Source organism: Chrysemys picta, chromosome 2 (genome assembly GCF_011386835.1).
Source record: "Chrysemys picta bellii isolate R12L10 chromosome 2, ASM1138683v2, whole genome shotgun sequence".
Lineage (NCBI taxonomy): Eukaryota > Metazoa > Chordata > Testudines > Emydidae > Chrysemys > Chrysemys picta.
The window spans coordinates 156,067,864-156,081,865 of record NC_088792.1 but is presented as its reverse complement, the minus strand read 5'-3'; the positions used below and the strand labels follow the sequence as shown (position 1 = coordinate 156,081,865).

The 14,002-nt window shown below is 55.1% G+C and overlaps 1 protein-coding gene across 1 annotated transcript; it reads left to right on the top strand.

Moving 5' to 3' along the window:
- The first annotated feature begins 2,545 nt into the window (after positions 1 to 2,545).
- LOC135981546 (maestro heat-like repeat-containing protein family member 7) lies at positions 2,546 to 8,380 on the top strand. Its single transcript, XM_065584465.1, has 5 exons — positions 2,546 to 5,249; positions 5,677 to 5,782; positions 5,991 to 6,086; positions 6,220 to 6,324; positions 6,773 to 8,380. The coding sequence occupies exons 1-5, from the start codon at positions 5,029 to 5,031 to the stop codon at positions 6,998 to 7,000; spliced, it is 756 nt and encodes a 251-aa protein (XP_065440537.1). The 5' UTR covers positions 2,546 to 5,028; the 3' UTR covers positions 7,001 to 8,380.
- Positions 8,381 to 14,002: the final 5,622 nt, after the last annotated feature.

The window sequence follows — 14,002 nt, the reverse complement described above, 5'->3', positions numbered from 1 at the left end:
CTGGGTGTCTGGTCCTGGGAGCCGAAACCAACTGGACTATCTGCCCCATCTCCTAAACTGCCCTGTCTTTCCCTCCTAGGGCCTTGTCCTTAGTGCTCAGCCTGGCCCCTTCCCAGCTTGTCCCTGACCTTTAAAGGACGCTCCAAGCCCCTCCCATGCCTGCTTCCCTTGGGGTCTCTCTCCTGGCTGAGTACAGGCTCCCCTTCTATCTCTCAGCAGGCCTGGGTCCTAGTCACAGGCTGCGTCTTGTCACGTGACCCCCACACTTATTCCCTTCACCCTAGGGAGCTGCATCACCTGGGCCAGGTGCAGTTGAGCTCCAACCCCTTTCCTGGCCATCTCACCCTGGGACAGGTTGAAACTGGTAACCTATGGGTAACAGTAACTGGTTGCTCCCAAAGGTGCTGAAGACACAATGGAAGAGGAAATCCTTTGGCCTGGATTGAAATTATTCCGACTGAAAGTGAATGAGAGAAAATAGGTTCAGAGTTCTCTTCCTAGCAGCAGAAAATGTAGCGATTGATAGAAGTTCAGGTCAGAAAGGACCATTATGTGCATCTAGTCGCCCCTCCTGTATAACTCAGGGCTAGAATGTGACCAAGTGGTTCCTTCAGCCAACCATAGCATGGGACTGAGTCAGAGCACGTCTTTTGGAACGACATCCACATGCAGGAGAGCCAGCTGGCTACCAGAAAATCTCTCTTCTGCAGTGACGTGGGGTTAAGGGACACGGGGGAAAAGACATGGCGGCTGTGACTAAACTTAGAGCAGCAAGGCCAGGAAAACCAGGGTTAGGTCCCAGGCCTGGCTATCAGATCTGCTGTTTTCTATTCCTGGCTTTGGGACCATGAGCGAGTCTCTGCACCGCTGGGTGCCTCGGTTTCCCCAGCTATCAAATGGAGCTAATCAAGGTTTTGTTTGTTCTCCCCATTTTACAGGGTGGGAAATCGAGACACAGTTGGGACCTGTCTACACTACAGGTCTGTCGTGCGTTTGTAATCTGCTGACCCCCACATGTTGTTCAGAGCCTATGGACAACACAGCTCCTAAAGGTACCTTTGTTCTGTGCTTATCCCCTATGTACCAGCAGGGCTGGACGGCCTTTCTCACTGTGCTCTGGGGAGCAGGTCCTGGGTACTAAGGGTCTGAAGAAGCTCTCAAGGACTAATTTTTTAAAATAATTGTTATCAATGAATTGGGAGAAAACATACAATCACTGCTGACAAGATTGGGGGGTGACAAAATACAGGCAGAGTGGTAATTCCTGATGGGGAGAGGGCAGTGATATACAGCGATCTGGCTCATTCGGCCAGCTGGACCCATTCAAAGAAAACAAGTTTGAGCAGAGCCCAATGCAAGGTCCTATACGTGGCAACAAGGCACGCCGGCTATACCTCCAGAATGGGGACGTGGATCCAGGAAAGCAGTGACTCTGAAAAGGATTTAGGGGCCAGCGTGGAGAAGCCACTCAACATGAGCTCCCAGTGTGATGCTGTGGTGAACAGGGCTAAAGCCATCATTAGACGTAGGAGCAGAGCCGTGAGTAGGATAGGGAGGTGACACAGCAGCAGTGAGACTGCTATTGGAATACTGCCTCTAGTCTTGGTGTCCTCCTTTGAAAAAGATGGTCCTAGAAATTGGAGCTGGGGCAGCAAAGAGCCACCAAATGTTCTGAGGGCTGGAGAAAAATGCCTTCTAGTGAGCTATTGAAAGAGCTCAACCTGTTTAGCTTATCAAAAGAAGATTGAAGGGGACTTCATTGAAGTGTTGAAGTGCCTTAATGGAGAGAAAATACTGGGTATTAAAGGGCTCTCTAGTCTAGCAGAGAAAGGCAGAACAAGACCCAATGGCTGGAAGGTGAAAAGAGACAAATTCCTATGACAAATAAGGCACAAATATTCAACAGCGAGGATGATTGAACACAGGAAGAAGCTACCAAGGAAAGTGGTGGATTCTCCATCTCTTGATGTCATTAATAAAGACTAGATGCCTTTCCGGAATGTGTTTGCCCCAAAAGTAGCTATTGTGGTAGACAGGAGGCCTGTGATATGCAGGGGGTCAGATTAGATGCTCTAACGGTCTCTGCTACCCATAAAGTCTACTCATTTCTGAGAAACCGAGTGTAGCATTGGGAGCAGCTTGTGATGTTTTACTGTCTAGCCGGCTTGCTTCCTAGAATGAACACTCATTGAGCGGGGTGATCCACAGGGAGTAGCTCAAACCTCCAAAGTGTCAGCCCTGTGGCAGGACATTAGCACTGCAGGGGAGGGGTGGGTGTGGCAGTGACATCACAAAGGCCTTTTGCAGGACCTCAGCCTATTGGCCAAAGGTGCAGGGGAGGTGGTGACCTCACAGAGGGATGCTGACATCAGCCAGGCAGGACAGGGGCGCAGGGCCAGGGAAACCTCAGAGACCCCTGTGGCTTTGCTTCAGCAAGTCCCCTTCTCGAGATCTCTCTTTGAGGTCTGAGAGAATATTTGGGTTCATGTATGTGAGCACCAGGAGGAACCTCTTTTGAGTTTTCTCCTTTCTTTTTCCTGATTTCACTAGAAAACTGACGTCCCTGTTTAGAAGGTAAGAGCCTCCGAGAGGTTTGGAACCTGTTGAGTCTGATGCATCTGGCGCCAGCTGAATTTTAGGCATGGAAAACACTAGCTTAAGGTGGCCAAATTTTATTCCCCACCTGGGATTTTGTCCCTTAGAATCTCTGGGGACATTAAGGTTTGTCCTTTTTCTTTTACCTTTTCCTCCATCCCTCCCTCCTTTCTCTTCATCTCTTACTTATTTTGTCCTTTCCCCGTTCCCCTCCCACCACCAGGAGGGGGGGGTGTGTGTGTCGTGGGGGGTGCTCTACAACTCCCACTGTGGGAGGTCCACCGAAAAATGTGGCGTTGAAATAGTGCTCAGACAGTGATCCCCAGCGGTGACCTGGGCCATCCTTTGGGCTCTCTGGTGAGAACCCTCATCCCCCCACCCCTCGGTCTCTACCCTGATTGGCTGAGCAGGGGGTTATTGACAGGGAGGAGACTCAGGTCCCTGTTGTTTTCTTTTAAGACCAAGTAAATAGTCATAACCAGTCATATGTTCAACAAATTTTGCTGCTTCTCTGCAGTTCATTATTTTCTCTACCATTCCAGTTCTCCTAAAATACTTGCTGAATAATTACTATGAACTCTTGCTGGTCTGGAACTCACTTGAGAACACTTTATTCAGGTCATTCAATGTCTGAAATTCAAGATCCGATGGTTAGTTTGAAAATCAGGGCTCTTGGGTCCTATTCCCAACTCTGCCACGGACTGGCTGTGTGACCTAAGACAAGTCAATTCTCCTTTCTCAGCCTTAGCTTCTCCCTCTTTCAAGTAGGGATAACAATCCGCTCCTACCTACCTCCCGACAGGTGGAGAATGGGGATCTATTGGAGAGTGTCACTAGGAGCAGTGCATAAGATGAGGTGTCCTATCACGTTTACTCAGATCAGATTAGGACATAATAGAATGGCTGAAATAGTCTATTTTATTTGTATTTTATTATGTTGCAATTGTTAAGAGCAGCAACTACTTAGCTCAGACTGAAACATCTCATCTAATTTTTGAGATCTAAGTGTCTCCTCTTTGTGTAGCTCAAACCTCCAAAGTGTCTGCCCTGTGGCAGGACATTAGCACTGCAGGGGAGGAGTGGGTGTGGCAGTGACATCACAAAGGGCTTTTGCAGGATCTCAGCCTATTGGTCAAAGGTGCTGGGGAGGTGGTGACCTCACAGAGAGATGCTGACATCAGCCAGGCAGAACAGGGGTGCAGGGCCAGGGAAACCTCAGAGTCCCCTGTAGCTTTGCTTCAGCAAGTCTCCTTCTCGAGGTCTCTCTTTGAGGACTGAGAGAGTATTAGGGGTCACGTACGTGAGCGCCAGGAGGAACCTCTTTTGAGTTTTCTCTTTTCTTTTTCCTGATTTTACTAGAAAACAGACGTCCCTGTTTAGAAGGTAAGAGCCTCCGAGAGGTTTGGAACCTGTTCAGTTTGATGCATCTGGCGCCAGCTGAATTCTAGGCATGGAAAACACTAGCTTAAGGTGGTCGAATTTTATTCCCCACCTGGGATTTTGTCCCTTAGAATCACTGGGGACATTAGGGTTTGTCCTTTTTCTTTTACCTTTTCCTCCATCCCTCCCTCCTTTCTCTTCATCTCTTACATCTTCTGTCCTTTCCTCTGTTCCCCTCCCACCACCAGGAGGACTCTGTGTGTGTGTCGTGGGGGGTGCTCTGCAGTGGGAACAGGGACAATTCTCCAACTTTGGGCAGTCAAGAGCCTGGGTGAGATAAGGGGCTTTAAAGCCCTTTGTAAAGGAGAAAGGGGAGTTTCACGGTGTTGAGCACCAAGGAATTCTAAACTTTGCTAAAACATCTAGTCTGCAGAAACCAGAAATGGTTGGGGCCACATTGTAACCATTGTCTTTTTTAAAGCCCATTGAGGGATGTGAGTCCCACCCTTTTAGGTATCTGGGGTGCTGGGAGAAGAGAAGAGGTGCCTGTCTCCATTTTATGGCCTCAACAAACTACGTGCTGTGCCCCAGTTCTCGTCAGAGATCCCTGAAAAAGAACGTCTTCCCATCCATTAACATACCTGGAAAGATACTGGAACTCCTTATTAAACAATCAGTTTGTCAGCACCTACAGGACAATTTGGTTCTTAGGACTAGTGAGCATGGACTTGTCAAGAACAAATCATTCCAAACCAATCCTAGCTCCTTCTTTGGCAGGGTTACGGGCCTAGTGGAGGTGGGTAAACAGTAGATGTGATCCATCTTGGTGTTAATAAGGACATTCTCACAAACAAACTAGGGAGATGTGGTCTAGATGCAATTAGTATAATATGTGTGCACAGATGGTTGAAAGCCCGTACTCCAACAGCCCAGAACCAAACACTCCTCCTCCTGGGCAGTGCGCTCTGACCTCTAATGGTCAGATGCTGCTTAGCACTGTCAGAGCAGCTTTTGCTGGGGGATTCTCCCAGCACTTTCCAATAGTGGGAAAGTATGAAATCCCCATTTGACTGCTGGGGACAGAGCCTAGAGCGGGGAGCAACTAGCCCAAAGTCCCACAGGTCAATAGGAAACCAGCAATGTCCAGTGTGGCCCGAATCTCACACGCTCCTTTGTCTCCTTTGGGTCTCACAGGAGCTCATTGAGGAGCTGCCTGATAACTCTCCACCCGGCGCCGTCCTCGCTAACTCCCTGATTGCTGTGGGCAACCTCAGGTACCGAGACCCTCCGGCCCGGTTCCCCTAACCCCAGTGCTGCTCAGGCCCAGGGCTGGGAGTCACTGCCCCTCCCACTCCCACTCCCAGGTCACCGCCCAAGGGTGGCTCCTCTGGCAGAGGTGCAGGGAAGGGTCACTCTCTCCTGGCTGGGCTGTTCTTTTCACTCCAGTAACATTGCAACGGCTTTGGGGAGAGGCTCACTCCCAGGATCAGATACAGGAGGGGCAGCAGGGTGCAGGGAACAGGTGCTATTCCTGCCCTGCCACTGTCTGTCTGAGAAACCTTGGCCTTGTCATTCCCTGGCTCGGTGCCTCAGTTTCCCTTCTTGCCAGCCTGTGCCTATTTCCCTGCAGTTTAACCTGCGTGTTGGTGCCAGTCCCATCCCCGCACTGCACAGTCTAATACCGGCTCCTCTCTCTTCCAGCACCATGACACCTGCTGTGGAGCCAGAGCTGGAGACCCACCTCCTTCGAGCTGCCCTGCACGCCGTCTTCACCCTGGGCATGGAGAAGGACACCGCCCAAGTGCAGGTAGATCAGCTAAAGTCATGGATTGAAGAGCCAGCTGTCATCCTGCCATGAGTCCTTGCTAATTGCCTGCAGTGGGATGTGAAGGAGAGAGGCCAGGATATGTGTTTGGGGGTCACACCAGTGCTTCCCAGAGACCCCACTTCCCATCCTGTGGCAAGTTTAGCCCCAGTTTCCCTAACTCTGACCCATGGCTCTCCCTTGCTTTCAGGATCTGCCTAGAGTCTTGCCAGACCTCCTGGACGCCATGCTGGGGAACCTGCTGGCAGAGTCCCCAGACACCGACAGGCTCCAGTACATCTTGGAGGTGAGCCCGATGAGAGGGGTGGGGGCAATTTTACCTTCACTCTTAGATCCATTTTCCAGTCTGTCCTCCTAGCCGGGCCCCCAGTGGGCATCCTTGGTCAGGGCAGTCAGTGCAATGCCTCCTTTCCCCACAGCACATTAACTACTGGATCGTGTCCAGGGTGCCGCGAGAGAGAGCCAGGGCCGTTAAGAGCAGCACGGCCCTGCTCAGATTCACCATCACCCTCCCTGAGTTTGACGTAAGTGATCTCTGACCCCAGCTTCCTGACTCCAGGGGTAGGTGATCTGGCTCTGACGGGCTGTAGGATCTGCTGCTGCAGGGGCTGTGGGTTAGGAGTGTTCCTCTTGGGAAGGCAGAGTCAGAGCAGAGAGTGAGCCTGGCTTGAGTCAAGTTCTTCTTGTCCTAGTTAAGTGGTGACTCTGGGCTTTTAAGGGGACTGTGCTCCAGGTTCATGCCTCCCTGTCATCCTGGAGCAGCTGGGGAAGCAAGTCCTCATGGAGGGCCCTGTCCACAGCCCTGTGCTGCAGGCTTCCTTGGGGGCAGAGGAAATTAAGGGTCTGGCTCTAGCTCCTATCCTCTAGCATCTCCTGCAGAGGGGCTGAGGGGAAGGAGAGTCCTGGCCCGGGGGGACTGGGAGCTAACAGGAAAATGCTGATGGAGTCTCCTCTCCCTCTCCCGTCCATTAGAACTCAGCGGAATTCCCCAGGATGGGTCACCACATGGCACAGCTGACTCTGTCCGTCAGTGACCCAGCCAAGGACATCAGCCGGCAGGCCAGGGATGGGGTTTACCGGCTCTACCAGCTGCTGCTGCACCAGAGGGATAAGGAACCCAGCTGGGAAATGGCACCCGCTAGAAGAGTGAGACTGGGACCCCAGCCAATTTCTCTCAGACTGACCCCGGCTGGAGGATGAGTCTCTCTATCTCTTTCTGTGTTCCACACCACGCCCTGCAATTCTGTTGGGCCAGGCACGCAGCGAGGACTCTGCCCACTGTGCAGCCACCAATGGGATTGGAAGGACACAAGCCCTGCAACCAGAAGGACAAATGTGTGTGTCTCTCTCTCCCTGTCACCTACTCCCTCCTGGGGGAAACCCAGCAGCTGATGGGGGAAAAGTTGAGCAGCTGCATTAGACTCAGGAGATTGGGGCGGGGCCCAGGCCTCATTCCCATCCTGTGGCCATTCGCTGGCCTGGCACAAGGAGCCTGGTGGGGAATGAAAGGGAGAGCAGGTGCTCCTGGGAAGGGAGATGAATTCACCTCCATGAGCAGGAGCGAGCCAGCTTGTCTCCGGAGCAGCTCCACCCAGCTCTTTAGCCAGGTTAATTAATGACAAGCTTTGCCGCATCCCAGACTTATGTTCTTAGGACAGGGTGCTATCGCTCTTGGGAAGGGCAGGAGAGTCCCCCAAGTGCCCTCTGCGAGACTCTCCTGTCCCACAGGGCCGCACCCAATTCCTAGTGGTCTGGTGTCTGTGTCACCCGAGCCACCACCCAGAGTTGCTCCCATCACTGGCAGCCTGGGAGGCCAAGGACTGACGGGTGATGGCGTCTGACCAGGCAAGGCTGAGGCACATGGGCAGGGGACGCTTGTCCTGCTGCTGGCAAGGCTGGACCCCTTCTGGAGAGAACAGGAGGATTCAGTCAGCAGTAGGGTTACCATGTCTAATAAATAAAAAAAGAGGACCCTCCATGGGCCCTGGCCCCGCCCATTTCCCCACCCCTAGCCCCGCCCCAACTCCACCCCTTCCCCGCCCTAACTCAGCCCCCTCCTTCCTCCCACTCCCAGCCATGGGGAAAGGGCTGCCCCAGCGCTACCGGCTTCACGGTTTGCCGGGCAGCCCCCAGACCCTGCGCCCCCGGCTGGCGCTTCCCCAGCGCAGCTGGAGCCCGGGAAGGGAAGTGCCTGGCCCGTGGCTCGGGGTCCGGAGGCAGGGGGGGCTGCCCGAAGCCAGTAGCGCTGGCTCGGGCAGCTCGGCTCTTAAAGTCTGAGAGGGGAGGAGCGGAGCAGCTCAGCTGGAGCCCGGGAAGGGAAGTGCCTGGCCAGCGGCTGGGGGTCCGGAGGCAGGGGGGGCTGCCCGAAGCCGGTAGCGCTGGCTCGGGCAGCTCGGCTCTTAAAGTCTGAGAGGGGAGGAGCAGAGCAGAGCAGCCGCGGGAGGGGAAGTGCCCGGCCGGCATTTTCCCGGACATGTTTGGCTTTTCGGCAATTCCCCCCGGACGGGCGTTTGATTGCCGAAAAGCAGGACATGTCCGGGAAAAACCGGACGTATGGTAACCCTAGTCAGCAGGGGCTGCCGATCCGTCCCATTCACCAGGGCTGCCATCCTGCGGCTTCAGCATTAGTGGCTGGGGTGACTTGGGGAAAGGTCTCAACCTCCCCACATCCCACTTCACTGCTGCCAGAATCCCTCCTGCTCCCCCCGCTACAGTCCCCTCCCTACCCAACCTGGGTGGGGCTGGAGGAGAGGGGTCTGAGAACTTGAGCTGTGGATTGGAGGTGGAACAGCTGTCAGGGGCACTGACGGGGAAGTGGCAGGAGCTCCCCGTACAAGGAGGGGGGTTGCCACTGGAGGTCACTAGGAAGGACAAGAAGACTCCATCCTGGGAGTCAGGAGGGGGAATCCATCCCTCAGAGGTGGGCAGGGGCTGGGTGGAAATGCTGCTGGTTCCAGGGGCCGTTAATCCCCCCTGATTCCTCGGAGGCGTCTGAGTCTCAGACAGGTTCTCGTTCCCTTGCAGCAGGAGGACGACACGGCCAATGTGATGCGCCAGCTCCGTATCATGCGGCACTTGCGCCAGGTTCCCGAGGCGCTGCAGGGCCTGTGCCTCTGAGGCCACCAGCAACTCCCGCTCTCTGCTGCAGGTACTGCTCTGGCTCTCTGTAAATGGGGAGCTAGTGGAAGGGGAAATGGAGCCCCCTGGCACTCACAGAAACCCTCTCCCCTCTCTGTGGAGCAGGGTCCTTTCCTCTGCCCCCAAATTCCTTCATCTGGGACAGGAGCTCTTTCTCTCACACCCATTCCCCTCCCCCCTTTCCTTGATCTACCCCCATCCCATTCCCCCTGCGCCCAGGCAGAGCTCTGCCTGCCCCATATGGTGCAGAAAGGCCTGTGATATGCAGGGGGTCAGATTAGATGCTCTAACGGTCTCTTCTGCCCATAAAGTCTACTCATTTCTGAGAAACCGAGTGTAGCATTGGGAGCAGCCTCTGCTGTTTTACTGTCTAGCCGGCTTGCTTCCTAGAATGAACACTCATTGAGCGGGGTGATCCACAGAGAGTAGCTCTGTGACATACTGGTGGAGGGTCTGCAAGGTCCATGGCCACCCCAGCCACCTCCACCTTGCCTGCCTCATGGGGGTTTGTGTCAGAGGACACCTTCTCCTTCTCCTTTCTTTCTAACTTCTTAGGGCCCTGGCCCCTCGTTCAGCCACTCAGCAATTTCCTAAGCAGGCCGTGTCTTTTGATGTGGCCTGCTTCTCTGCCCCCAAAACAAAGAACTCTTGCTCCCATCTTGGCCTTAGGCCACGCTTGTACACTTTCTCATGCCCTTCTCCCTGGGCTAACCTTCTCAGCACAGCCCAGGCATGCTCTCCTTCTCTGCTCTTTTTGTCCATGGGCATAGCAGATCCTGGGTTGATTTCCCTTTGCAGGATCTCTCACAGGTATTGCTGCTGCTGCATCTGTAGCTCCACCTGCACTTCCTTCTGCGTCTGTTGGTTTTCTAGGAGCTGCAGGAGAAACCCCTAGATCTGTTTTGGCTGCTTAGCCAGTCCCTGGAACTGAAGTGGGAAATCCAGCGACCAGCTTGGTCCCTTGATACACCTGCTTGGGGGAGGGATAGCTCAGTGGTTTGAGCATTGGCCTGCTACACCCGGGGTTGTGAGCTCTATCCTTGAGGGGGCCATTTAGGGATCAGGGCAAAAAACTGTCTGGGGATTGGTTCTGCTTTTAGCAGGGGGTTGGACTAGATGACCTCCGGAGGTCCCTTCCAACCCTGATATTCTATGATTCCTTCAGCAACCAAGACTTCCCTCACGGATCACAGGGGGAACTCAATCCTGCCAACTATGCTAATCATAAATGAATCTACTCATCGTTAGGTGCCCCCCGGCGGCCAGGCATGGCATCACAGCCCTCTCGCTGGGCTAGCGTCCCCCATCCATGGTCGCTCCAGCACCACGGCAGTTTCTCTGCCTGGTAACTCCGGCCAGGTCACCACCTTTAGTCCACCCTTCTGGGGCCCAGCTTGCCTCACACTAAAAGTCCAAAGAGGTCTTTCCACAGACAGAAGTCCTTCTGCCATCGCTGGGGCACTTGCTCAGCCTGTAGCCCCCTTGCTGGGCTTGGGAACCCTCTCCAGGTGCGTGTACGCCGCCTCCTCTGGGGCCGGTAGGGGAACCCAGTCCCACCCTGACATTGATAGCAGCCCAGGGCCCTGGACCCAACAGCTAGGTCTGCTCCTTTCTCTTTGCTGCACTTTTCCAACCTCTCTTCTCAAGTTCCCCTCCAGGCTTTCCTTGCTGCTCTGAACTTCCTACCTCGTTCTCAATCCTGTTGCTACCCCGGTTGGGCTGTATCACCACTGAAGTCTGGCTCTTTAGGGGGGCGGATATGGTGCCTCTCAGTTCGGGCTCATTCTGTAATCAGCTTTCTGTGAGTGCCAGGGGGCTCCATTTCCCCTTCCACTAGCTCCCAATTTACAGAGAGCGAGAGCAGTACCTCCAGCAGGGAGCGGGAGTTGCTGGTGGCCTCAGAGGCACAGGCCCTGCAGCGCCTCGGGCACCTGGTGCAAGTGCCGCATGATACGGAGCTGGCGCATCACATTGGCCGTGACGTCCTCCTGCTGCAAGGGAACGAGAACCTGTCTGAGACTCAGACGCCTCCGAGGAATCAGGGGGGATTAACGGCCCCTGGAACCAGCAGCATTTCCACCCAGCCCCTGCCCACCTCTGAGGGATGGATTCCCCCTCCTGACTCCCAGGATGGAGTCTTCTTGTCCTTCCTAGTGACCTCCAGTGGCAACCCCCCTCCTTGTACGGGGAGCTCCTGCCACTTCCCCGTCAGTGCCCCTGACAGCTGTTCCACCTCCAATCCACAGCTCAAGTTCTCAGACCCCTCTCCTCCAGCCCCACCCAGGTTGGGTAGGGAGGGGACTGTAGCGGGGGGGCAGGAGGGATTCTGGCAGCAGTGAAGTGGGATGTGGGGAGGTTGAGACCTTTCCCCAAGTCACCCCAGCCACTAATGCTGAAGCCGCAGGATGCAGCCCTGGTGAATGGGACGGATCGGCAGCCCCTGCTGACTGAATCCTCCTGTTCTCTCCAGCAGCGCCGGCTTTAGGAAGGACGGGGCCCAAATCGATCATTTTTGGCGGGGCCCCGGCAGGGATGACTAACAAAAAAAATAATGGAAAAAAAAGCCTTTCATTTCTTCCATGTATTATTTACTTTCCATAACTATATAAAAAATAAAATTATATATTCTGTACATTGCATCATATATGCTGTTGATCGGTTATTAATGAGCTCCGTTTCTCGTGTGTGGTCCCCGCCACTCCCTGGGGGTGTGCTAGGGTGACCAGATGTCCTGATTTTATAGGGACAGTCCCGATTTTTGGGTCTTTTTCTTATAGGATCCTATTATCCCCCACCCCCTGTCCCGATTTTTCACACTTGCTGTCTGGTCACCCTAGTGGTGTGCACATGTGTGGGTCCCAGCTGCTCCCTGCCCCCCTCATTGAAGCAGGTGTGCAGGGTTACTGCCCTGGGAACTGCAGGGCACCAGTGGACATGGGGCTGGCTGGAGGCTGGGCAGGGGCTCACTGGAGGTAGGGTCTGGCTGCAGGCAGGGCAAGGGGTGCGGGGCTGGCTGGAGACAGGGGTGTGTGGGGCTGGCTGGCTTTGGGCAGGGCCGCAGGGGGGTGCGGCAGGGGTTGCCTGGAGACAGGGCAGGGGGTGCGGCAGAGGCTGGCTGTGGGCAGGGGGTGCAGGGCTGGCTGCAGGCAGGGCAGGGGGGCGGGGCTGGTGCGGGCAGAACAGGGGTGGCGGGGCTGGAGGTAGGGCAGGGGTGCAGCAGGGGCTGGCTGCGGACAGGGGGTGCAGGGCTGGCTGCAGACGGGGCTGGCTGCGGGCAGGGCAGGCGGTGCGGGGCTGGTGCGGGGACGGGGTGCAGCAGAGGCAGCTTTAAATAGCCCCCGAGTCCCCCGCTATCCCAGGGCTCTGGGGGCTATTTAAAGGGCTCAGGGCTCCCCTGCTTCTACCGCCCCGGCCCTTTAAATAGCCGCGGGAGCCCTGGGGAAGCAGCGGGGCTCCAGTGGCTATTTAAAGGGCCAGGGCGGTAGAGGCAGCGGGAGTCCCAGACTTTTTAAATAGCCCCCAGAGCCCCGCAGCCCTACCCCAGGGCTCCAGCAGTGGGGGTCTGGTGGCAATTTAAAGGGCCTGGGGCTCCGGCCCCTGCTGGGAGCCCTAGGTCCTTTAAATTGCCCCCTGGGGAAGCCGGACCACCCTGGTACAGCGCACTGGCTCTTGCCGGTACACCGTACCGGGGCTTGGGCCTGGGGCCCGATTCAGGGGAATTGGTTGAATTGGCCTAAAGTCGGCCCTGGTGGGGGTATGGCCACAGAGCCGCAGGGAGGGGAACCCTGAGGTGTGGGGGCTGGGTGGGTACTGGGAGTTCCTCCTGAAGGGACGGGGGTTGGCCAAGGTCACTCAGCCCCGGGGTGTGGGAGGGGGACAGGCTGAGGGCACTCAGAGCCCCAGGAAGTGGGGGGGGGCTGAGGGGAGGGACTGGCCAGGGGCACTCAGAGCTCTCGGGGGGGCTGTCCGGGAGGAGGGCACTCACAGCCCCAGGAGGTGTGGGGGGAGGAGCACACAGGATTTCAGGAATTCCCTGGCAGTGAAGAGCTGCTGGCGGCAGGGAGGAGCCAGCCGTGACAATCCCTACTTGGGATCCCTGGCTGGGCTAGAGGGTATGGGGGCCTGTGGCCAAGCTGCAGCGGAAGGTGACCTGAAGAAAATGCCTCGGCCTCCAGCTAGGAAGGGCCTGGGCCAGACAATGACCCACCACGCAGTGTCCCAGCTCCCTGCCCCACACCTGTGGGGCACGGCCCCTCCTCTGTAGGGAGGTTAGCATGTACCTTAGTGCTGCTTCCTCCATCCCCAAAGGCCTCTCCCAGCCAGTCTCTGGCAACCCCTGCCGTTCAGTATGCACATTACCCTGCTGTGACATTGTGATGTTATTGACATAAACTGGGACCGTATAGATCATTGTTGCAACCAAGGTCCTGTAGTGGCACCCAAATCTTGTATAAAGGGGGTCAAATGGGGTGTCTAGGACAAGGTTATGGTTTACTGGTTATGATTATGCTGTCTATATGTGTGTATCAGTTTTGTAGTCGAAGTTATGAATATTGGCTCTATACTGTCTGTATGGCAAACTTATGCTATGCTTCTGGGTGACATCCCAGACAAGCTGAGATTAGCTCTGCCTAGCCTGCTTGATGGCCCATTAAGGACCATCAGCTATACAATGGACCCATTGAGAGAAGGCAGATACGCCTTGTAACTCAGCAAAGTATGCAGGGACTGGCCCATGTGACTCCAGGCTCCATCTTGCTGTAATTTTCCACAGTAAGAACAAAGAGGTGTTCTTACACCTGGAAAAGACTATATAAGGCTGATGCCTCATCTCCATCGGGTCTTCAATCCTGCTTCTTACCTCTGGAGGAACTTTGCCGCAAACTGAAGCTCTGAACAAAGGACTGAGGACCCATCCCGGCTGGGGATGTATTCCAGAGACTTGATTTGAACCTGCAGTTTATTCCATCGCCGCTGCAAGCCTGAACCAAGAACTTTGCCATTACTGTATGTAATTGATTCCACTTAACCAATCCTAACTCTCATCTCTATCTTTTCCTTTTA